The sequence below is a fragment of the Babylonia areolata genome, chromosome 15, assembly GCF_041734735.1.
Source record: "Babylonia areolata isolate BAREFJ2019XMU chromosome 15, ASM4173473v1, whole genome shotgun sequence".
NCBI lineage: Eukaryota > Metazoa > Mollusca > Gastropoda > Neogastropoda > Buccinidae > Babylonia > Babylonia areolata.
Genome location: NC_134890.1, coordinates 5,852,589 through 5,878,083, shown reverse-complemented (window position 1 = coordinate 5,878,083; position 25,495 = coordinate 5,852,589). Strand labels below are relative to the sequence as shown.

The 25,495-nt window shown below is 40.2% G+C and overlaps 1 protein-coding gene across 2 annotated transcripts in view; it reads right to left on the bottom strand.

Moving 5' to 3' along the window:
* Positions 1–402: 402 nt before the first annotated feature.
* Positions 403–25,495, bottom strand: part of LOC143290394 (fas apoptotic inhibitory molecule 1-like) — a 31,402-nt gene continuing 6,309 nt past the window's right edge. For both annotated transcript variants that reach the window (XM_076599792.1, XM_076599793.1), the window contains exons 2-5: positions 18,462–18,612; positions 16,724–16,946; positions 6,973–7,022; positions 403–3,686 (exon numbers count right to left, since the gene is read on the bottom strand). In XM_076599792.1, coding sequence (XP_076455907.1) covers positions 3,534–3,686; positions 6,973–7,022; positions 16,724–16,946; positions 18,462–18,572 — 537 coding nt within the window. In that variant the 5' untranslated portion in view covers positions 18,573–18,612 and the 3' untranslated portion in view covers positions 403–3,533. The remainder of the gene's footprint in view (positions 3,687–6,972; positions 7,023–16,723; positions 16,947–18,461; positions 18,613–25,495) is intronic.

Below are 25,495 nucleotides of genomic sequence, written 5' to 3'. Positions count from 1 at the left end.
TTGTGGACAGCTGAATGCCACTTTGGTCTGTCCACTGCATTCAGCTCCCATGTGTCGTGGCTGATGCTGAAGGCCTTCAGAGAAGCTTTCAGAGTGTCTTTGAAGCACTTCTTTTGGCCTCCATGGGAGCGCTTGCCATGTTGGAGTTCGCCGTACTCCAAACATGGATAAACTCAGTGCATGGATAAACACATGATGCCGTTCAAAAATAAACACACAACAAACATTACAGTAATTATCACATATTTAATCAAGATCAGACCATACTGAACTTACACATGCAATTTCTGCCATTACACCAATACAGTAGATATATACTGACAAGTAAAATATGAAAATAAGTCTTCATGGGAATTAACTTAAGCCAGTAAATAAGTGAAAGCTAGCAATTAAGTATTACACACACACGCACACACACACACACACACACACACACACACACACACACACACACATATATATATATATATATATATATATATATACTTATCCATTTACATTACCATGTTCATCCTTTAAAAAAGGCATATAGACTGAATATTTCTTTTATTAAGTTATTGGAGCTTTTTTTTTTTTTTTTAATCTATGAATGGCAGGAGTGCCACTCACTGTAAATCATCACAGAAATAAGAAATTCATCTGAAAACATCAATAGTAAACAAGTTATACAGGTGTTTGATGGTACACTCTGTGCAGAAATGAATAATTTCTGGAAATGACTTTGGAGATTCAAAACACCATGACACTGCAGAGTTGAAAAAACTGTATGACTGGCTGAGATGGCACACAAACTCTTATTGGACTGACTGAAATAAGAACCAATAAAAATGTCTTTAAAAATAGACCAAGGAGGACATGAAGTGCTTTGCAAGAGGTTTCAAATGTTACCACTGTTCTCTTTTCACCACAACAGTCTGAAAGTTGTTCTGTATCCTTCAGTAAATAGGCAAACAAAATCGTGGCAGTATGCCACAGATTGACAAGATCCACCTGATTCTGAAAAAAACTTCAAATAATAAAACTAAAATGCAGTTGCAGAACCAAAACCACATAGGAAGGGATATTTGCATCGCCATCAATTCACAGAGGAGCTAACTGAACGACATGCTTTGGAATAAAACAAAGTCCAAGTGAAAAAAAAAATCACATTTCATCATAAATTCATTCTATCACTCCAAACACTCAATTGTTCTTAGGATGTGACATAAATTTTGGAATGATTGATGTACAAAACAAACACGTACCATTGTAAACATTACCCTGGAAAAAGTTAACACCTCATTCTCCCTCTCCCCTTCTCTCTCTCATACACAAGTACACACACCACACTCATCAAACATAATATATGCAAATGAACACCAGCTCTATTGCCAATGCCTATAGTCAGACATAATATGAACGCTTCCTTGAAAATTCTGAAAGTTGGAACTGACCATGCCCAACAGTGGCTCAAACATCATTTTGTTACAAAACTTTTGCAGAGTGTGTGCCAGTACTTTCAACAACTTTTGATTCCATAGCAGAGTGAAAGAGAAGTCTGGAGGGAAATTTCTGTCTGTAAATTTACGCATTCCAATGTCTCTAAAACAGGGTTAAAGTCTTTTTCGCAAGGTAACATAGTCACTGCAGGATATGATTTCCTTTTAACCACATTTTTCATTTCATTATTCCCATCAACAACAGATAGTCTTAAGCAGGAATGAGGTGGAGTGAGGGTTCAAAATGGTTAATGCAAGCTGAGATGAATAATATTTGCTTTTCTTTCAATACCTTTGTAAATTTGAGATTCTTTGGAAGAGGTAATCTTGAATTTCATTTTTCTTTTTCCTGCTATATGTTTTGATTTGTAGTAATAATGCAAATCATTAATGGGATAAGACAAATGTTAATACAACTTCTGTCTGCTTCTATTTTATTGACTTAACAAATTTATCACTCTGTAAATTTCAAAACATCTCTAATGCATGCTTTAGCATTTTTGAAAACTTGGTCAACACTCACTCCCCAGAGAAAATTACTCTTTTCATTAACAGTTTTATTTGACAAAATGAACTATTTGCTTGTCTGAATCAACTTTGAACTGGTCAAACACTTCAGCCATCTCAGGGCAATACAACTAATTAAAACCAACTTGAAACAAGGGAGGCAAGGCTTTCAAGACTCACTTGTGATATACTTTTAAAAAATCAAATGAATTTAATTGTTAAAATGTGTTCTGTGTTTAAAGCTTCAGTTTAAAAAAGAAAAAAAGCCCCAAGTGCAGATTCGAACACAGCATGTTCGGGCGCGAAAAAATATCTTTGTCACTGCACTATTGCGGATCTATCAATGACGCTCAAAAATTAACATTTAAGCATGCTTTTTTAAGCGTGATAAATTGATTGCAGTATTCGAAGTGATAAAGCTGTTAAATCATGTTATTTGGGTGTATCTCAGGCATTTCAGAATTCTTTCAAGTCTGCCATCAAGGAGACGTTGCCACCACCTAAATCACACTGGAAGATTTAGCCATTTTCTCTGGATCTAGAGAGACGTACGACAAATTTAGTTACACTCGCTGGAAAGTATGACACGGTCGATTCAATTTCTCTTTTATTTTCATTTCAGTTAATTGAGTATCCACTTTAAAATATTCATAATAATATAGTAAACACGTCGATGATATAGTCTGTGTCACTGTATGTTTTCTGTCCAGAATTTGTATTTATTTCCTTTTAATTGCGAACAAGAAAAACAAGGTCACATTGTTTTCTAAACAAGCATCGCCTACGCTACTGCAACTGAGATGTGGTAATATGGTGTGATGTTTCAGCCTTAAATGAACACACAACAATCACAGTCCATAATTATGATTTATGCCCACCAAGCGACTCTCACAACCTCTCGTAAGTCCTCAAGGGAAATAACCCAACATATGGTGTTTTCGGAATTCCAGAAATAGCCTCAATGAAATATACTGTTAATGATACAGGAAATACAGCTCAATTCAGGAGACTTAAAACCTATTATTGGTATGACAATGAAGATTTTGTTCCTACTATTCTTAAGCCAAAATTTGGTATTTTCAGAGAAAATGGCAATGTTAAAGTTTACTATGGACACACAGACATACAGACACACACAGACAACTGAACACCGGGTCAAAACACAGACTCACTTTGTTTAAACAAGTGAGTCAATAAAACCTTACCAGCCTTATTATGTGCGACTACATTCTTGAAAAAAAAGTGGGGTTTTTTACCTTCCATATGACATGAAGGTTTTCTGGAAATGAAAAATAATCCTACATTTCTGAGTATATCAGAACTGTGCATTTGGACAGTGTCTGTAGTATTCATTTGTGCAGAGTTACAAGATAACATAGACAGTGTCTGTAGTGGTATTCATTTGTGCAGAGTAATAAGGCAACACAACCAAATGCTCCAGTCTATCATTCTCCCACCTGAAAATTTTGTGTGTGTGTGTCTCCATACCATTTTATTTCTAAACAACAGGCACAACACAGTAAACAGTATCTCTGTCAGACTTAGTCATTACTCTGTTGCCACAGGAATTTCTGCATCATTGATATACAAAGTATGCACAATTCCGTCTTTCCGCTTTCCTGTAGATGTGGCTTTGATGTATGCAGAATGGCTGTTGTCCAGTTCAAAATGGGTCTCTGTTCCATCGTCCACAAATTCTCCCTGTGGGACAGACCATAACAAATCCTTTTAAAAGATGTTTTCCAACAACAGACCTTCAACAAATTCTCTTCAAGGTCTGACCAGCACTTTGGATTTATGTGTAGGTCAGGCATCTGCTCCCTGTTAAAAGGAACTATGTTGAAACAGATGTGGTGTAGCATATACGCACCACTCCGCAAGCTTCACGACCTCCTTGAAACTTGAATCTGAATCTATTTTCGATAACAGATGGTATCATTGCTTGAACTTGTAGATGCCACCTATGTATTCAGCTGGTATAATTGGTATAGTATTTTCTGAACAAATGGATAAAAAGTATACACACAAAACATTCTAAAGCAGCTACAATTTTTTTTTTAAAAGAGACACACACACACACATATATATATATATACATGATCCAGTGTAACTACTCCAAGTGATAACAGCATAGATATGTTTGTCCAATCCCTTCATTCAAATCAGTTTTCTTGAAAAAATTCATCATGCCCATCAGTGAAGTCAGACTCAAGAACTGTTTCATTTCAACCACATTTGTATCTGTCCATACTGATAGTCTGGAATATCTTTTTCTGCCAACCTGGATTTATCTGTACATGTTGGAGTATCTACTGACGGGCGCAATAGCCGAGTGGTTAAAGCGTTGGACTGTCAATCTGAGGGTCCCGGGTTCGAATCACGGTGACGGCGCCTGGTGAGTAAAAGGGTGGAGATTTTTACGATCTCCCAGGTCAACATATGTGCAGACCTGCTAGTGCCTGAACCCCCTTCGTGTGTATATGCAAACAGAAGATCAAATACGCACGTTAAAGATCCTGTAATCCATGTCAGCGATCGGTGGGTTATGGAAACAAGAACATACCCAGCATGCACACCCCCGAAAACGGAGTATGGCTGCCTACATGGCGGGGTAAAAAACGGTCATACACGTAAAAGCCCACTCGTGTGCATACGAGTGAACGCAGAAGAAGAAGAAGAAGAAGGAGTATCTACTGTGCATACAAATTGGTTTCCTCAACAAATTTCATATATTATCATATTTAACAAACTTAGTGGTAAGGGGGTTTAATTATGAATTAATTTTGATAATGGGATTAAAGAATTAAAACAATAAAGAGAACTGATTATAAATATTCTTGGATGAATACTGTTGTTGGATCAAGTTGTGGGATCAATATCTTGTCGGCTACGCCACTTTTGTAGACTGATCGCAAAACACAGAGCTCAACACCACCTTTCTACAGAGTATAAAGTGAAGTGTTGATTATTTAAGATGAATTTATAATCTTAATTGAAGTCACCTGGACTGATCAGGTTTTAACGAGTTTGTCACTGAAAGTTAGAAGCTGCATTAAATCAGTTTAATGTAGGCAAACACAACCGGATAGATTTAAAGATGGAATTGCGACAATTCTGCCAGTATATAATACTTGTAGTTTACTGATCTAACAAAAGAGATAACTGATTAAATATGGTGTGTTGGAAACAGTTTTCAACTCAGCCCAAGCCGTCAAGTGACACTGGTTGTGGAGTGATTGTTGTTAAGTGTCAACAATGAAAATCAGCTTTGTAATTTCTAAATGCCTGATCTTTTCTCATCTAAACTCTATAATAGTGTGGTTTTAGTTTCCAACAGCAGTCACAAATAGAACTGTAAACTGTATGTGTGATGAAAAGACAAAATGACGTAATCTTAGCGTCAGTTGAAATCCTGCACTGACGAATGATTAAACTGAAATCAACAATGTTTCTAACTGATTTAACTGCGTGTGTGTAAGCACAACAGGTATGATCTGGCAGTGACTGATACACGGATTTGATTTAATAAATGGTCTGAGCATTTGTTTAGACTGGGCTTTGCATTCAAATTTGGAATGGTGTCACACATTATGCACGAGTCACTGAAGATCGGCAGGTCAGTTGCAAAAAAGGCTTCTGCTATACAGCTCGTGTGTGAAGCAGTATTTGAAGCCAGCTGAGCACTTGGCTACACATATACAAAGAGAAAAAGCCCATGCAGTCTTTTGCTGTGTGGGTTTTTTTCTCAGTCCACTGTCGCCAGTAAAGTTGTGAATAACATGCTGCATGTTGTTTGTTGGCCCTACCTTGATCCACTCAAACACAGTAAAGCCATGACTCCTCCTCTGCCCCCTCTCTGACCCACTACACTTTGTCCAGTTCCCCTCACCCTATTTCTACCATGACACCTCCCCTGCATTAGCTCAGTGCCAAGAATGTTGCTCCTACTGCTCCTATTTCAGTCAGCAACACTGTCAGTCATGTGGGCCAAGTCTGCTATGCAAAGTGTCACTCACCAATCGTCAATCTTGTCAGTCACTCCCTTGATTTTCTATCGAATTGTCCAATAAAAGTTCATCACTGTCTTCCTCTTCTGCTTCATGCTGCAATTATTTCTGAGCATCAGCTGAAAAAAGCAATTCTGGTAGTTTTGTTTGAAACTGATCACAGAGCTTTAGCTGAATGTCGCCATTTTGCTGAGCATGTGACGAGCCAAGCAAAACACAGCCAGTAACCCTACCAAATCATTCAAATAAAGGACTCCCTCTTCGCATAGATGGGGTTTCTAGCTATCAATAGAATCTAGAAAGATTCCCAAAACTAAGCTACCTGTGTTTTTTCTCAACGAACTTAATACAGACCAGGGAAATGTCCAATATTTCAATTACCAGTTATCTTGTCACTATGGCAGCAAAACATATATGGCTGCGCTGATGAGTTATCCCGTCATGCAGGCATCCTTGGGTTAAACAGATATTCTTTAAATACAGCAACAAGATACCACCAATATTTGAAATTGATATTCATTCCTTAGAAAATGCTAGTGAACAATCTGGCAATATCAAAACATTTTTCAGTGGCACAAATGTCTTTAAAAATAGAATCTGTTCTGGGTTAAAGTCAGCCTGTTTCAAACATGAAACCCTGCATTGTTTGTCCTCAAGCAATATGAAATTGAAGTAATGTGCCCATAAATATAAGGAAATTAATTGAAAATCAAGTTTTAAAAAAAGAAGAAAAAGTAAATACTGTAAATATTACACTAATACTGCAGCCTATAAATACTACACGTTGTCTATGTCACTGAACAGATCTATATGTAAATACCAGGATAAGTTCTGCCAAAGTCTGTAATTACCATTCTGTAGCTTTGTATTTTTTCTTTTCTATTTCTGTAATAACAAATACAGAAACAAAACAAATGATAAACTTACAGTCAGCGATTCTAACACATGCCATACGTGCATGTGAAACGTAAAATACATACCGTTGTTTCCATCTTTTGTCCATTCACCCATACATCCAGTGTGTCTTTTTCTGCAAAAACAAGTGTCTTTTTCAATGATAACATTTACAAAACTTATAATTCTGTATCTGATCTAAATGGTCTTCCCTACTTTTAAAAATCTGTTCCTTATCAAGTCTAAATACATTAATTCCACCATCACATGCAAATTAAATGTAACCCCCCCCACACACACACACACATATATGGATATATATATACATATATATATAAAGATATATATATGTATACATATATTTATTTATATATTTATTATAATTGCTTAACACTACCAAATGCACATACTTGAGAGAGAGAGAGAGAGAGAGAGAGAGAGAGAGAGAGAGACAGAGAGAAACCTGTGTGTGTGTGTGTGTGTGTGTGTGTGTTTGTGTCCCGGACTTTCTTGGGTCGACCACCGTTTTATTGACTCACTTGTGTAAACAAAGTGAGTCTATGTTTTAACCCGGTGTTCGGTTGTCTCTGTGTGTGTGTGTGTGTGTGTGTGTGTGTGTGTGTGTGTGTCCGTGGTAAACTTTAACATTGCCATTTTCTCTGCAAATACTTTGTCAGTTGACACCAAATTTGGCATAAAAATAGGAAAAATTCAGTTCTTTCCAGTCATCTTGTTTAAAATAATATTGCACCTCTGGGATGGGCACAAAAAAAAAGAAAAAAGAAAAAAAAAAAAAAAGAAAAAGAAAAAGAAAAAAAAGAAACCAAATTATATGCAAACTGAATTTACTGTTATCTTTATATTTTTTTAATTCTCTAAACTTGGCACTTTGATCTGATATTCTGACACAACAAGAGCAGTCATTTTTATCATCTTTTGTTCAAACAGGAACTTCTTTTGCTAAGCATGGAAGTTATATTTCTGGTGCATGTCTTTGGTGCAGATAGTAAAAAATGGAAATTAATCTGTAATTAATGCTAGGGGGCTTAATTTGCTTTAAACTGATCTTTCTCATCTTAAACATTACATTTTGAAATTATACTCAATGCATAAAAAGCTTGTGTGTTTTACTCTCAGTGTACAGGGCTTTCACTATGTTCATTCGCCCAAGTGGTCTTTTTCGGAAAATACTAAAATTAATATCACGAGTGGACTTTATAGATCTATTGGCTGAGCCCTGAAGGTCATGGGCAAAAATCAGTTGCGTACACATATTTATATATTCAAAGCACGTGCTCATATTCTGTGTGAACGCGAACGACGCCATTTTGTTTCAAGTTGTTGACCTGCCCATTCAATCCTATATTCAATGGACAATACACGATAACATGTGATGGAAAGTTGGAGAAGGAGACCGTTAAATATTTATTCATAAATGAGAAATTGAACTGACCATGTCAACCGGGTGTAACTAAACTTGGACATCTATCCAGATCCAGAGAAAACGGGTAAATGTTGCAGTGTGATTGCAGCGATAGCCACGTCTCCTTTACCACTGACTTAAAAAGAATTTTTAATTGCCCTTAAAGATTTTTTGAATGCCCAAGATACACCAGAATAATATGATTTAAACGGCGTTCTCACTGCGAATACCACAATCGATTTAACGTCAGTTAAGGAGCCATGATAGTGTAAAGAGTAAGGCAGTTTCTTCTCACCCGAACACATGGGGTTCGAATCTGCCGTTAGGACTTTTTTTTCTTCTTTTTTCTTTTTCTTTTAACCAAAAGCTTTATAATAACAAATACAGAACACATTTTAATGATTAGATTTTTTTTTTTTTTAAGTGTATTACAAGTGAGTCTTGAATGCCTTGCCTCTCTTGTTTTGTATATAAATTCATTATGACAATTCAGAATAGATGGGGAAAAAAAGAAGAAAAAAAAGTTTCTCTCTCTCTCTCTCTCTCTCTCTCTCTCTCACACACAAAAGGGACAAAAACAAAAGACTCAAGACAATAATATGGAAGGAAATTGTACAATTTATACACTGTGTATAAAAGTTAAAATCAATCATAAAGACAGTCAGGTGGTCGACCAGGCAGACAGGCAGACATACAGACTGACCAACCCTATCTTGCTCCTCCAAAAGTCCAATGTAGGGTGGCTTTCTTCTTATTTTCTTTCTTTTTTTCTTCTTTTTTTTATATATAACAGATTGTGACAACATTTATCTTGACTTCTGTGGGTCGGCATATAAACAGAAATGGATAAGACAGAGCATAGAGAGTGTCCCCAACCTTGAATTACTTGTCATGCATAAAAGTATACAAATAATAATCCCCAGTAGGTCACCACCCTTTCGCCCACTGGTTCATGTTATTATCAATGAGAGAGAGAGAGAAACTTGAAGGTTTTTTTTTATTGTCATTGCCTGCAAAGGTCTGTTGACAAGGGGCAACAAAAATCTTTTCTTTTTTTCCATGTCAAGAGATTATAATTCTGTGATCTAACAGTTCTAGACATTGCAGTTAAAGAAAGACTGGTAACACTGTCACCATATATGTATGCAATGTATCTCTTCAACACTTTAAAGAAAAAAGAACAAGAGAGGCAAGGCCTTCAAGACTCACTTGTGATACACTTTAAAAAAACCCAACTAATCGTTAAAATGTGTTTTGTATTTGTTAGTATAAAGCTTCAGGTTAAAAAAAAAAAAGAAAAAAGAAAAAAAGAAAAAGCCCTGACGGCAGATTCGAACCCTGCGTGTTCGGGCGAGAAGAAACTGTCTTAACGAATACACTATTGTGGCTCCTTAACTGACGTTAAAAAATTTAACATTTAAACATGCTTTTTTAAAGGGCGATAAATCGATTGTGGTATTCACAGTGAGAACACTGTTTAAATCATATTATTCTGGTGTATCTTGGGCATTCAAAAAATCTTTAAGGGCAATTAAAAATTCTTTTTAAGTCCGCGGTAAAGGAGACGTGGCTATCTCGGCAATCACACTGCAACATTTAGCTGTTTTCTCTGGATCTAGATAGATGTACAACTTTAACGACACCCGCCAAGAATGTATGACACGGTTGATTTAATTTCTCTTTTATGTTCATTCTAGGTTTATAGTTTTAAAGTTGATATGAAAATTGAGTATTTTGTTAAACTAATAACATGTAGAGCCAAGTACAAGTACTTCTAAACATCGTATGAAGTGAAAAGGACTTCATTTTGAGAAAAGTCAATACTGGAAATTTTTACGTTTCATCAAGGGTATTAACTCTCATGGTTTATTATCTTTAACTGTGAATTCCGTCTGATTTTGTTGATATTTTTATGGCAGTTTGGGGCATAATCCAGTAAGTGATGAGGCGTTCACAAATCTTTCTCTGAATAAATATTGAACAGTCTCCTCCAACTTTCCATCACATGTTATCGTGTATTGTCGATTGAATATAGGATTGAACGGGCAGGTCAATGACTTGAAACAAAATGGCATCCTTCACGTTCCCGAAGAATATGAGCACGCGGTTTGAATATGTATAAATATGTGTACGCAACTGATTTTTGCCCATGACCTTCAGGGCTCAGCCAATAGATCTATAAAGTCCACTCGTAGTATTGATTTTAGTATTTTCTGAAAAAGACCACTTGGGTGAATGAACATAGTGAAAGCCCTGTACACTGAGAGTAAAACACACATGCTTTTAATGTATTGAGTATAATTTCAAAATGTAATATTTAAGATGAGAAAGATCAATTTAAAGCAAATTAACCCCCCTAGCATTAATTAGATTAATTTCCATTTTTTACTATCTGCACCAAAGACATGCACCAGAAATATAACTTCCATGCTTAGCAAAAGAAGTTCCTGTTTGAACAAAAGATGATAAAAATGACTGCTCTTGTTGTTGTGTCAGAATATCAGATCAAAGTGCCAAGTTTAGAGAATAAAAAAATATAAATATAACAGTAAATTCAGTTTGCATATACTTTGGCTTCTTTTTTTTTATAATTTTTTTGGTGCCCATTATTATTTTAAACAAGATGACAGGAAAGAACTGAATATTTCCTATTTTTATGCCAAATTTGGTGTCAACTGACAAAGTATTTGCAGAGGAAATGGCAATGTTAAAGTTTACCACGGACACACACACACACACACACACACACAGACACAGACAACCGAACACCAGGTTAAAACATAGACTCACTTTGTTTACACAAGTGAGTCAAAAAGGAAACTCAACCATCCTCTCACACATGTAATTTCATGTACTCCCTACTTTCATTCCAGAATGTATCAGCATTCAGCCAACTATAGTTAACTACCTTCTAATTCATTATTTTGCTTGTTGATAACAATCATTGTCTTATTTTTTGTGCTTCTACAATAAATTTTAAAATCAATCTGATGATAATTTCATCCTCCGATGATAAAACAGAAACAATATCGTGTATTTTGTCTACACATGATTAACACATGATTAAAAAGAAAAAAAACATTTTGTTTGCAACTCATCATAAGCTTTGCACTGAAACAAAAAGTGTTTCTCATCATCAGTTTGGGAACCACATGATGGGCATAGTAATCCAATGGTAGTCCCAGGTTCAAACCATTTCTTACTTGGATTGAAACCAAGTGTTCTAAACCTTTCCTGTGTACCGCCTAAAATTTTGTGTGCCATACGTTGTGGGTGGACAGACACCCATGCCGTACGTCATGGGTATGCAGCAACCCATGGTTTCTATATAGGAACTAATCCGTTACTGTATGTCGTGGGTGTACAGTAACCCATGTTTCTTTATAGGAAATGATCCCTTGCCATAAGTCATGGGTGTACAGTAACCTATGGTTTTCTTTGAAGAAACAAAACCTTGCTGTATGTCGTGGGTATACCATCGGAAACCCACACCTGTCAGTAAAGCAAATTTTATGTTTCCTTCAGCAAACTTGCATGTCCAGTTTCCAATAGCATGCACTTAAACAAGATAACATGAGCTGATGATGCAGTGATACATTTGGTGACTGCAGCTAGTAGATGTTATTTAGATCAGGGATGTATAAACGAAGTACAAAAGATTCATCTCCATTATCAACAGAAATGTTTTTTTGGTTTTGTATTTGATTTCAGGCTTTTAGGAAACACTGTTCTTTCTTTTGTGTGTCAATATGCATACACACAACCCCCATCCTCTACACACACACACACACACACACACACACACACACACAGAGACAAATGTCCATTCCATATGCCGTCAGAAAGGATCGTAAAAGTGCCAACACAAGTGCAAGTGATTCTTTCTAGCCCTTCCCCTTCTTTCCCCCCTCCCCTCCTCCCTTATCGCATGATGCAATAACAGACACCAGCACACGGAGTGTTTACTGTATGGTGTTCAACCAGTCCCCTTTCCTTGACCCAGAGGTCGGCATTCCTGGCTTTTTTCTTCTTTGTAGGTGTGTTTTCTTTGTTTCAAACTGACTGGGATCAACAGGATTTAGATCAATGGATTTCAGACATACAATAATATCTGGTTCTCAAAAATGGCATTTCCAACTCGATAAAAATCGCCAGTACCAATTATAGTCCTCCCGATGATTATCTTTTCTGCAATAAAAACAATTCATTCAACGCGCGCTGTACATAAATCAGTTCTTTTATCTAGTGCAGTAAATACTGATTTTTGAAGTGAGTTAAACTTCAGAGTAAAACCTCAGAGGCCTGGTTTTGGTGGCACCAACTCTGAACGGTGGGCAGGAATGATTTCCTAATTAACACCTCTTATCTCTCTCTCTCTAGCAGGAAGGGTGACGTTGAAGCCACAGCGTATGGCGCGCAAGGCTCGTTCTTTGTAAGTATGGGTGGCCCCACACCCACGACCTACTGGGATATTTATTGTACATATATTTCTTTGTTTATTGATGAAACTAAATAATTTTCATTTGATATGTAGTATGATACATTATAAACAAAGTCATGAAATTTAATGGAAGTGGCTTCAAAATTACTTAGTTACAGAGCAAAAACCATGTGTGTGGGTGCAAGCATGCCCACGATGTACAGGAAAGGTTAATCTAAGTCTTGAATAACTTATTCTGTACCATTTATCTGTAATGATACTTGAACTTTTTTCAGACTGAAATGCATTTTCAAATGAGAAAAATCAACTTAATTTTTCTTTGGTTTCCGTACCAGAATGCCAGTTTAAAAGAATGAATAAGTCTGTCTATAAATTCTGAAATAAATTGCTGCATTTCCCCACTACCTGAGGAGCCACACAGTTCCAAAACCATTTTCTGACAAAACTTTCTTTACTCTGCAAGCCCAATTCTCTTTCCCTAACTCAATTTGAAAATATATATACATAACATAGGCCTGTCTGCATAAGCGTGTTTGTGGAAGCTTCAACAGTTTCAACCAGTATTTAATGCACCATACAAAAGTATCTTCCCATTTCTCCATATTTGATGGAGTCTCACGTCGGTCCAACGTATGAGTAGGCAGGCAGACTTATCTGTCGGTGTGTGTCCTCATATGGGAGAAGAGGCCGATTCTGGATGTGCAGCACTGCCCACAGGTGTTGCATGGGAAAACGTCTCCAGAAGTTGAGCCCTGATTCCTTCACTCACACTTCTCCTTAATGGCCAGCATTCTCTTGTTTTCAATTGTCTTTATGCCACTACAGCACAGCATCCTCCAGCGAGAGCAGTCATGGGCATCAGTTTCCCAGGAAGTGATTTCTATGTCACAGGCTTTGAGGTTTGTCTTCAAGTTGTCCTTGAAGCGCTTGCAGGGTCTTCCAAGTTTGCGGTGGCCTTCCTTCAGCTGGCCATACAAAAGGATCTTCAGGATCCTGCTGTCTGTCATGCGGACAACCTGTCCTGTCCAGTGTAGCTGGCATGGGATCAGCAGGCTTTCGATGCTGGTCAGGCCGCTCCTCTCTAGGACCTGGAGGTTGGAGACCCTGTCTTGCCACTTTGTGCCTACATGCCATTGTTGAATGACACAATCAGCTGGATTAGGCTCTGTGGGCAGCCAAACTTTAGGAGGATCTTCGACAGACCACGGCGGTTCACCGTATCGAAGGCCTTAGTCAGGTCTACAAAGACCATGTGGAGCTCCTTGTTCTGCTCACGGCACTTCTCTTGCATCTGGCGTATGGCAAACACCATGCCACATGTTCCTCTGCCTGAGTGGAAGCCACACTGTGCTTCAGGGATGATTCTGTTGGAGACATGGTCAACCAGTCTGTTCAGTATGATGCGGGTGAAGATCTTGCTGGCGATGCAGAGGAGAGAGATTCCACGATGGTTATCACAGGATGTTTTGTCTCCCTTCCATTTGTAAATGTGGACAATTAAAGCATCCTTGAAATCCTGGGGGACCTCCCCTCTCTCCCAGATAGACTGGAGCAGGGCGGTCAGCTTGTCTGTCAGCACCTCGCCTCCATACTTGTAGATGTCAGCCTGGATTCCATCCACTCCTGGTGCTTTTCCTGATGTTGTCAGCTTCAGAGCCTTCCGGGTCTTGGCCTTGGTGGGAGGGGCAGCTAGCGTGTCACTGACTGGTAGCTGTGGGAGGGCTGCAATTGCCTCATCAGAGATGGACGAGTCCCTGTTGAGGAGGGTGTTGAAGTGCTCTGCCCAGCGGGCAAGGATGTCTTTCTTGTCTGTCAGGAGGGTGGTCTGGTCCATGGCTCAGTCAGGGGTTGATCCTGTGACTCTTGGCCCATTCACAGCTCGGAGACCATCATGGAAGGTCTTCATGTCATGAGCATCTGCAACGGACTGAAGCTCTTTGGACTTTCTCTCCCACCAGGTGTTCTTCATCTCGCGCAGCCTCTTCTGTACAAGTTGCTTGGTTTGCAAGAACTGGTTCTCCTTCCTCTGGCAGTCTTTATCAAAAATGTGATCCTGATGCTGAAAATGCAGTGTGTTCAGGAGCTTGGAGATTCCAGAGTCAAACCAGTCTTTGTGGCTCCTCTGTACAAAGCCGAGTGTGTCAGCTGCTGCTGTGTACACAGCATCTCTAAAGGTGCTCCATACCTCTTCTACATCAGTAGATGGAGGAATGTCTTGGAGAGCTGCTTGGATTTGCTGCTGCAGCACGTCCTTGGTGATAGGGAGGCAATGATGTTCAGCTTCCTAGGGGGTTTCTGCCTGGTTGGTTGGAGCTTGCGTGCAAGTCTGATGTTCATCTTGCTGCGTACCAGGCGATGGTCTGACCAACAGACTGCTCCTCTCATGCAGTGTGTAATGGAAACATCACCTCTGTCCCTCTGCCGGACAATCACATAGTCCAGCATGTGCCATTACTTGGAGTGGGGGTGCATCCATGTGTTCTTGTACTTGTCCGCTTGTTGGAAGAGGGTGTTGGTGATGGTCAATCCATGCTGCGTGCAGAGTGAGAGCAAAAGCAGTCCGTTGGAGTTGCACTTGCCAGTGCCATGCTGTCCTTGGACTTTTGGCCACGAGGAGAAGTCCATGCCGACGCGGGCATTGAAATCCCCATGGATGATCAGCATGTCCTTTCTGTCTACCGCTGAAATGGTGCGGCTGAGCTCCTCGTAGAAAGGTTCTTTGATGTCATCAGGGTTGGTCATTGTCGGGGCATAGCAGCTGATAACTGTGGAAAAGCGATCCTTGGACAGCTTCAGACACAGGGTCACCAGCCTATCATTTATCCCACGTGGAAGGCTGTCAAGCTGTCATTCAAGTTTGGTTCATATGGCAAAGCCCACACCTGAAGTTCTTGGGGTGCCATCTGGCTTCCCAATGCAGTAGAAGGTGTAGCCCCCTCCAACTTCCTCAGCTGGGTTTCACCGGCAAACCTGGTTTCGCTCAGGGCTGCTATGTCCACCTGGTAGCAATCAAGCATTCTAGCAATCAGCGCTGTGCGTCTTTCTGGTCTGTCACCTCTATGTGTTCTATGGTACTATAGTTAGCTTTAAAACCGGCTTGTTCTTTTTTTCATTTTTAGCCTCTTATCTAAGATATGAGTGTAAACTTTACTTACAATACTTGTGAATGATAGTGACTAATACTCCATGATAACTGTCGGGGTTGGTAACATCTGCTTTTCTGTGGATAGGAATAATAATGTATTTTGCCCACTCCAAAGGAAACATACCATTTTCAAAAAGCTGACTGAATAACTGAACAAGGAAACCAATCAGAGCAGAATTCGTCCACTTCAGCATTTCTCCAACAATTTTGTCAACACACTTTTTCTTGACTTTGTTTTAGATGTCTGATACTAGCAACAACTTCTTTGGACATAGGATCATTAAATAATGGCTCAAATTCATCTTCTGCCTCTAACAAATCTTCTTGAATTACAGTATTGTTGAAATCATTAAAAACCCTAAAGAAGAGATCATGCCATTGTTCCAAACAGATTTTGTCGTATGCAAAAGCTTTTCAATTTATGGATCTTATTACTTACCAGAGTTACTGATTTAGAGTTACTGACTGAATCTTTCATGTTTTTAAATCTGTTTTGAATCTCTCATTCTTCCATTTTATTCAATTTAACAAATTCCTTTCGTGCTGCAGCATACACTTGTCTTTTCTCTGGCTTATCCTTTTCTGTTTTACATCTCCGAAATATTTTCAACAGCCTTTTAACATCTTTTTTTTGTGTGCACATTCAACATCAAACCAGTCATTCACTTTTTTCCTTCCATGCTACACGTGTGTGTCTGTGTGTGTGCATGCAAGCACCCATACCTGTAGACACTTTAAAACCAAAGAAATAATTACAGCAATAATCTGCATATCATGTATTTAAACACACATACAATATTCAGAAAGAACTATTTGCATTTCACTGACCAAGAACAATTCTTGTTTCAACGCCTCCCACATATGCTGTCCAGGTCCTCATGATCTTGCTCTGATTTTCTTGAAACTTCCTCAGAGGTTTCCCATTGACTTCTAATGTGTACTCATAGGCAAAGCCACTGACAGCATCAATGGTGATGACACACTTGGTATTACTGACAGTGAAATGTTCTCTCCCCACCAGTTTGAACATCCAGTCTATGCGGTAGATTTCCTGTTGAAGAGAGGCCAGTGAATTATGGTTCCCATTCTAATATATTCATGACACACATTGTAGCCTGTATACACACATTAACCTACACTGTACCTTGTGTTTTAAACTCACATGGAGTACCATCTGCATGACCAAGTCACCCATGGTTTTAATACAGGCGTTAAGCTTACTATAGCTCGCCAGACTTGGTGGGTGACCAGTCACCCATGCTTTTTCTATGAAGTCACTTCACCTGATATCTCCTACCATATGTCACACACACACACATGCGCACAACACATGCACAGGACATACACACATGCGAGCGCTCACTCACATAAACACACACACCACACATACAACACACACCATACACAAACACACACATGCACCACACATACACAAAAAAAACACCAACAACAACACACATACACGCCACACACACACAACACACACACAGCACATGCACAGATGTGCACACACACACACACATATGCACAAGCACACACAGACACTTGTTGATATGCATATACATATTCTCCTTCCCATGACACCTCATTCAGTACACACCACAATATCTTTAGACCTTTTTCTTATAATATACTTTTCCTCTGATACATAACCTGAATACTTTTTTACACTAATATTCACATGCATTCCCTTTCCTTTATCTACTTCTTTACTCCTTTCTGTCTAAAAACACTTACAGTGAATAGACGTTAAACTGAAGATAAAACACACAGACACACACTCAAAACAACAACATGCACACTACACACACACATCACACAAATGCAACACACACATACACCCACGCACACACAAACACACACATGCACAACACATACACATGTGCACGCACACACAGACTCAACAGGCACACACCTACTCGCACTCATACATATGTCATATACACAACACACACAAACACCACAGATACACCACACACACACACACACACACACACACACACACAAAGAAATGACACTACTTGCTGGTACGGTGAGACTGAAATAAAAAGCATAAAAATGTTACTCATTGTAGTATAGAGCCTTAGAGGAAAACTGTGAATGTGACACATCTCTTTCTCTCTCTCTTTTGCCATCGCTTTCTCTTTCACATCCTGAATAATTACATTACTGATGAAAGATGTTGCTTTTGTGTATTTTAATGGTGTCAGCATAATGTACATATATGCTTATTTGCTATTTGAGCATGTATCATTTTTTTGCCATCAAGTATTTCTTGCATTTTGCTTGTAAATGTTGGTTTATTTGTTATTTCTTTTCTCCCTGTTTTTCTTTATCTGTTCTTTTTTTTCTGGAGGCTGGATGTAAAAAAGGCAATGAGCTTCCTCTTTTACCCTCATTTCCATTTGATACCTTATATCTGTATCTTTCCCTCTCTTCCTCACACACACACACACGCACACACTCTACACCACATACATCTTCACACCCCACATCTGTCATTCACCATAACCTTTCATATTTTGCAATCCCTCAAAATAAAACCATGACATGATATCTCACTGACCTTTCCATCAACCCGTATAACTCGTTTTCCTGTCGTGGTTCCATGTTCGAATTCCACCTTGTGAATCCCATCACTGAGTGACAAGTCCCATGAAGCAACCAGGTCTGACATGGTGCTAGCTTCGTGTCCTCTCGTCTTCTGCAATTCAAGTCTGTCGCAGGAATTTTTATTTCATTTTTATTTGATGAATTTAACAGTTATGCAAGAAGAAAGGTCAATAATAATAACAATAATGGATACTTCTAGCACACTGTCCAGAAATCTGCTCTAGGAACTTTTCAAAACACATTTGTTTGCATAACACATTACATCAATGTTACATACACACACAAAAATGTGACTAACAAACTAAACACACACACACACACACACACACACACACACACACACACACACCCATCATGTTTAATCACACACACACAATGCATACATACATTTTAACATACATATGTACATAGCAGCTGCCCTCCACACATAGGTACACACAAACACACACATACACAGATGCACACACACAAACACACACACACACATATGAACACATACAGATTCACATTCATACCAGACATGCATAACCTTATGCCGATTAAAAAATACAGAATGTGTCCATCAACAGAATATCACACAGATAAAGAACTGTGCGTGAATGATGAAGCGAAAAAACAAACAAAAAAACATAACAAAACAAACAAAAACAAAACAAAACACAATCATACACATGCAGATGAAGATCAACACAGAAAATCTTATGTAAATATATCAAACTACTGAACAACAAGGTTATGTTGAGACCTCAGGAAATAATAGTTTATAAGTACATTTCTATTTTGTGATGGATCTTGGTAATTTTGATAACAATATTGATATACTGTCCTTATATGGTGTAAACTCCACCTCACATGAGACAATACATACACAATAGCGCATTATTCCATACAACAGCACATGAGGACATAGAAGTGGAAAACAAAATCAATATACACGAATACAATAGTACAAATTGCAGAAATGAATAATTGCAGGAAAAAAGCAAAAATACACCCTACACACACACAGAGCAAACACCGACCCACAAGCACACACACCACAGGAATACTCCTATGGAGGAGGGAGGGACACAAGGGGAGTGTAGTGGGTGGGAGGAGACAGACAAAGGACTATGCTTCATCACACCCAAAGGCCATTTTGAACAGGTGGGTTTTAAGATTTCTTTTGAAAGAAAACAGAGTTGGTAAGTGCCGAAGTTCCAGAGCAAGAGAATTAAGGTGCTCTATACTGAAAAGCCCTTTGACCAAATGTCTTTGAAGAGACTTTAGGAACTCAAAAGAGCTTTTCACCAGAGGACCTGAGAGAACAGGATGGAGTGTAAATGTGAAGGACAGAAGATAAGTAAGATGGGAGAGATCCTTCAAAGCAGCAATAAGCTAATATGGCAATTTTGTACTGAATTCTGTACTGGATGGGCAACACAAGAGTTTGGTAACATGATGATGATCTTTATGGACTTTTTGAAAATGACTCTGGCAGCATTGTTGAAGACAGTTCTCATTTTCAAATTCGAAATAATAACAGACAATAGATATACAGACAGATAGATAGATGCACGTCTACAATACTGGAAACAGATCTGGGAAATAGGGACATAATTGGCGTATTTTAAAAAGTAATGTAAAACAAACACAAAACATATTTCTGAAGTGTTAAGATATATATCTTTTGCAAGAGGACAATAAATTGGCCTCTCATATGCAGCAGGAATGTGTTTTTCCACAGTAGAGACTGTCCTGAACTGAGTGGAAGGGCTAAATTATTTCCCTTTGACCACTTGTTTTGTACCTCCGAGCTATCAGGGACCCTAGTTGCATCATCTTCTGAATGTCTGGAATTAATTAGTGAGTCTTTGTAAGCATTCTTTGTTTATTTTCCAGCCTTTAGAAATGTAGGAATATCTTTCTTTATTCTTGTAAACCAATCTAACTAATTTTGTGAACAATATCGTAAACTTACGACTAAATCTGAGGGCACCAAAGTGTGTGGTGGAAGGATTAAATAGTACCTTGGGCATTTTCTAAGAGCTCTGTGTCATTTTGGCTCCAACCACAGAAGAGACAGCATCACAGAGCAAGCAGGTGCTTTGGAAGAGGAGAGACCTATGTGACTTAAGTGCAACAGCAGAATGTGTGCGTGAGGCTGACAGGCAGCGGACAAAAACGCCTGCTGGAACATCTTAGTCCTGAGTTTTTTGTTTGGCATTGAATAAAAAAAATGAACGGATAAATGGAAGTAAGCATGGTACGAGTCTACATACATGCATAACACAACAGTACTTCACACTTCGTCCTCCTACACTTAAATATAATTTTGTTTAACCAGTTCAGTGCCAGAGAATTTTGTTTAAATTTTTTTTTTTTAAGAAAAAAAAAGTGCTCTCCTCTTGCCAGGGAATTTTGAGGATTTGGGGATAATAAACCACAAAAAATTCTAGCACAAAAGCTATGGGTGATACAGAAGTAAATAATTCTGTGAAGGAAAATGAATGTAGATTCTGCTTCTGGCTCTTTTACCCAATTAGGTTGATTGTAGATAACTGTTCAGGCATGTTAAGTCAAGATAATAATTTTTGTGCAACAAAAAGTCTATTTCCACCTCTACATAATAACATCCATAAAGAAAAGAAACAAAATACAGCTAGAAATAGCATGCCTATTGTCACATTATACCTGTAGAAGAAATTAAAACTGGCATTAAGTTTATAAAAACAAATCACAGCTCATGCAGACATGTAAATAAATCACTGTCCCAACGATGACAAAGGTGGGTAAAGTCAACACAGAAGGTTAATCACCGTCTCAGAAACTGAGCTGGCAAGCTTTTTGACAGCTAAGAGCATTCAGGAGTGAGAGGGTGAAGTTCTTTGATGACATCACTACTTTCAAGTTGCACGTGGGCCGATTAAAGTGTCTGCTGTGCATCTGGCTTGCCACCTCTTCAAACAAGTCAACCATCTGATTCAGCAGAAAAAAAGCGTGAAAAACAAAACCACATGTTTCATGTCCAGTGCAGTGTTATACATTGTACGAAACTATGTCATACGAAACCATGCCAATGGTTGGGCGGCTTTGTCTGGGAAGATCTAGAGAATAAACAAGAAAGATCCACACGCTCTGGGTTGTGTCCATTCTGTCATAAATACTGTATCATACGAGTATTTCATGGTGGCAGCGGTGGGATACTGGCAGTTCAACGCTTCTAACCGCAAGTAAACATAAACTTTTGAAGAAGACGAAAAAGACGCTAAATCGCCATTGTTTAGGTCAATGCACAAAACAAGAACAGTTTGTATAGCTGCGATATCTCGACGCGACATAACGATGACGGAAAACAGCGCTGCTATGACGTCTTTTATCGCCAAAGAGTAACCCACACGACACGAGACAGACTGGTGACACATCAAACAGACGTAAATATCTCTCTTGCAGCCATACACATTACACAATCATGGCTGCTGCACGCATACCTCAAATGAATTGGGCTACTGACAATCACGAGGAAGCTTTACAATTGTTCAAAAGCAATATCTCCGTATACTGTGAAGACGAAGAGATCGAGAACGATAACAAAAAAGCGCTCAAGATCTTGCGCGGCATCGGTGACGAGGGCACCAGACGACTGCAAGTGTCCGGCCTGTCAGAGGAGGACAAACGCAAACCAGACAAGCTGTGGGAGTTCTTCGAATCCCAACTCAAGCCCAAGATCAACTTCAGAGTCCACCGCTTACATCTGATGGAGTGTCGGCAACGCGAGGATGAAACTCTGGATGATTTCATCCTGCGAGTGCGCACTCTGGCCATGAAGTGCGAGTTTGACCAAACAGAGATGGAAGAGAGACTGATAGAACTGATTATAGCATCCACTCCACTTGAGGACTTCCAACGCGACCTGCTGGGAAAGGCAAAAGGGTACAAGCTGGCCGACGCTCTTGCTGAAGGCAGACGATACCAAGCCATAGTTGCCGGATGCAGCAAGCTTCAGCAACTCAACCCTAGCACAGGGGAACACAAGCTTGACCTGCTTAGCGACAAGCACGTACGGAAAACCAGGTCATGTGGGAATTGTAATACTTCCCATGATCCACGGAAATGCCCAGCGTTCGACAGCACCTGTCACCATTGTGGAAAGAAAGGACATTGGCGACGAGCATGCAGACAGAGAAAGAGAGAAGACCTGGCCCGCATACAAAACAGTGATAGCAAAAAGAAAACCAAAGGCAGAAAGAAAATTCACGACATGGCGTCGGAGACTGAAGACACAAGTGATGACGACAACATTCAGCATGACACAATCAACATTTCCAGCGTCCGTAGTGAAGCTTTCACAACGATGGATGTCATAGCCCCAGGAAAGATGGGCAAGATACCAATTAAGCTGAAAATTGACACTGGGGCATCTGGTAACACTCTAACTCTACAGACATACAGGAAGCTGTATGGAAAACGTGATCCATCCAAAATTATCACACCTGTCAAGAACACAAGACTGACGGCGTACAACGGGCAGAAGATTCCTTGCCATGGTAGCCTCGAGCTTGAGCTCAGTCACAAGGGCAAGCTCACTAAAGCCAAGTTCTACGTGGTAGACGTAGAAGGCCCATGCATCATCGGTCTGCCTACCTGTGAGAAGTTGAGGTTGGTGACTATCAACTGCAGCGAAATCAGCACAACAGACGTTTCATCAATTGAAAGCCTAAAGCAGGCTTACCCAGGCCAGTTTGACACTCTTGGGGACTTCCAAAACCCAGCCCAGCTATACACCAAACCGGGAGCAGAACCCTCCATCGATCCCCCAAGAAAATGTTCAGTGCACCTTGAAGAACAGCTAAAAGCAGAGCTGGAGAAAATGGTTAAGCAGGGAGTCATCCGTAAGGTCAAAGAGCACACAGACTGGTGCTCCAGCCTAGCCTACTCAGTGAAAAAAGATGGCTCTCTCCGTATCTGTATTGATCCCCAGAAGCTCAACACAGCATTGAAGCGATGTCCCCACAAAATCCCTACGCTAGAAGAGATCAATCCCAAATTCACTGGATCGTCAGTATTCAGCAAGATGGACGCCAAGGCAGGATACTGGTCAGTCCACCTCGACGAACCAAGCCAACTGTTGACCACGTTCCGAACGCCCTTTGGTCGTTATTGTTGGAAACGACTCCCTTTTGGACTGCGTGTATCGCAAGACATTTTTCAAGCAAGAATGGACGAGATCCTGGAAGACCTTCCAGGCGTGACTGGCATCACAGACGATGTGTGCGTGCATGGCAAGAATGTGCAGGAGCATGACGACAACCTCAGGCGCTTGATGGAAAGAGGCAAACAGTGTGGGCTCGTTTTCAATTCAGAAAAGTGCGACATACGCAAGGAAGAGATCTCCTTCTTTGGGAATATATACTCCAAGGACGGGATTCGCCCAGATCCGGCCAAAATCCAGGGCATTCAGAGCATGCCAATCCCTGAAAACAAAGAAGACTTACAGAGATTCCTCGGCATGATGACGTATCTGTCGACGTTCATCCCAAATTTCAGCAAGGAGTCACAGCCGCTGAGGGAGCTGTTGAAAAAAGACGTGCCATTCATCATGTCAGAAGACCTCATCCACTGCTTCAACAACCTCAAGAAACTGGTGTCATCAACCACATGCCTCAAGTTCTATGACCCGAAGAAACAGACTGTGCTGGAGGTCGACAGTTCCATGAAGGGCCTGGGTGCAGCCATCATTCAGGATGGGTATCCGGTCGCCTTCGCATCCAAGTCACTTGACTCCACACAAAGCAACTACCCAAACATCGACCGTGAGATGCTCGCGGTGGTCTTTGGAATCACACGGTTCCATTCATACCTCTACAGGAGGCCTTTCAAGGTGATCTCGGATCACAAACCGCTCGAGATGATAGTACAGAAGCCACTGCTCAAAGCCCCACCACGTCTCCAGCGCATGCTACAAAAGATCCAGGGATACGACTATGAGGTGGAATACCGCAGCGGGAAATCCATGACCCTCGCAGACACGCTGTCAAGACTCCCATCCCAGGCGGACAAGGCATCCATTGATCTCGACCTCCGTGTGGACGGCCTAGACCTCTCCGAGGACGAGATTGGTTTCTGTCAGTACGACTTCATAAGCTTCACACCCAAGAAGCTATACCAGCTACGTGAAACCACCAAGACCGATCCTGTGCTGAACAGCCTGATGGAGACCATAGTTCACGGGTGGCCAGACAACATTAAAGCACTCCCCACAGATGTCAGACCATACTGGTCATTCAGAGACGAGCTAGCAATAGAAGATGGGATCATCTTCAAAGGACAGGAGGTAATCATACCCAAGGTTCTCCAGCAGGATGTACTGAAACAACTCCATCAATCTCACCAAGGCCTAGAGAAGACGCGACTCCTGGCCAAAGAATGTGCGTACTGGCCAAACATCTCCAGAGACATTGAGCAAGTAGTCAGATCATGCGCAACCTGCCAAGAATTCACGAGTGCAAACCAGCGTGAGCCCCTTCTTCCCCATGACATTCCCAACAGCCCTTGGAGAAAATTAGGAACAGACCTGTTTGAAATTGAAGGCCGCAACTTCCTCCTGATTGCAGACTATTTCTCAAAATACCCCATCGTGACCGAGATGAAAACCACGTCCAGCCAAGCCATAGCGGATGAAGTGGAGAAGGTCATCGCCATGTTCGGACGGCCCGACCAGATTGTCAGTGACAACGGGCCACAGTACCAAGGCCAGCCTTTCAGAGCACTCATGGACAAGTACGGCATCGAGCACATTACCTCATCCCCAAGATACCCCCAATCAAACGGCTTCATAGAGCGCCAGGTGCAGACGGTCAAGAAGTCCATCAAGAAATGTGACAGGAAAGGAAAAGGTTTCCAGCTCGCCATGCTCAACCTCCGAGCCACTCCTGTGGACTCCAAGCTCCCATCCCCTGCTGAAATGCTCTTCGGTCGTCCCCTAGCCACCCTCCTACCCTCGCGGGT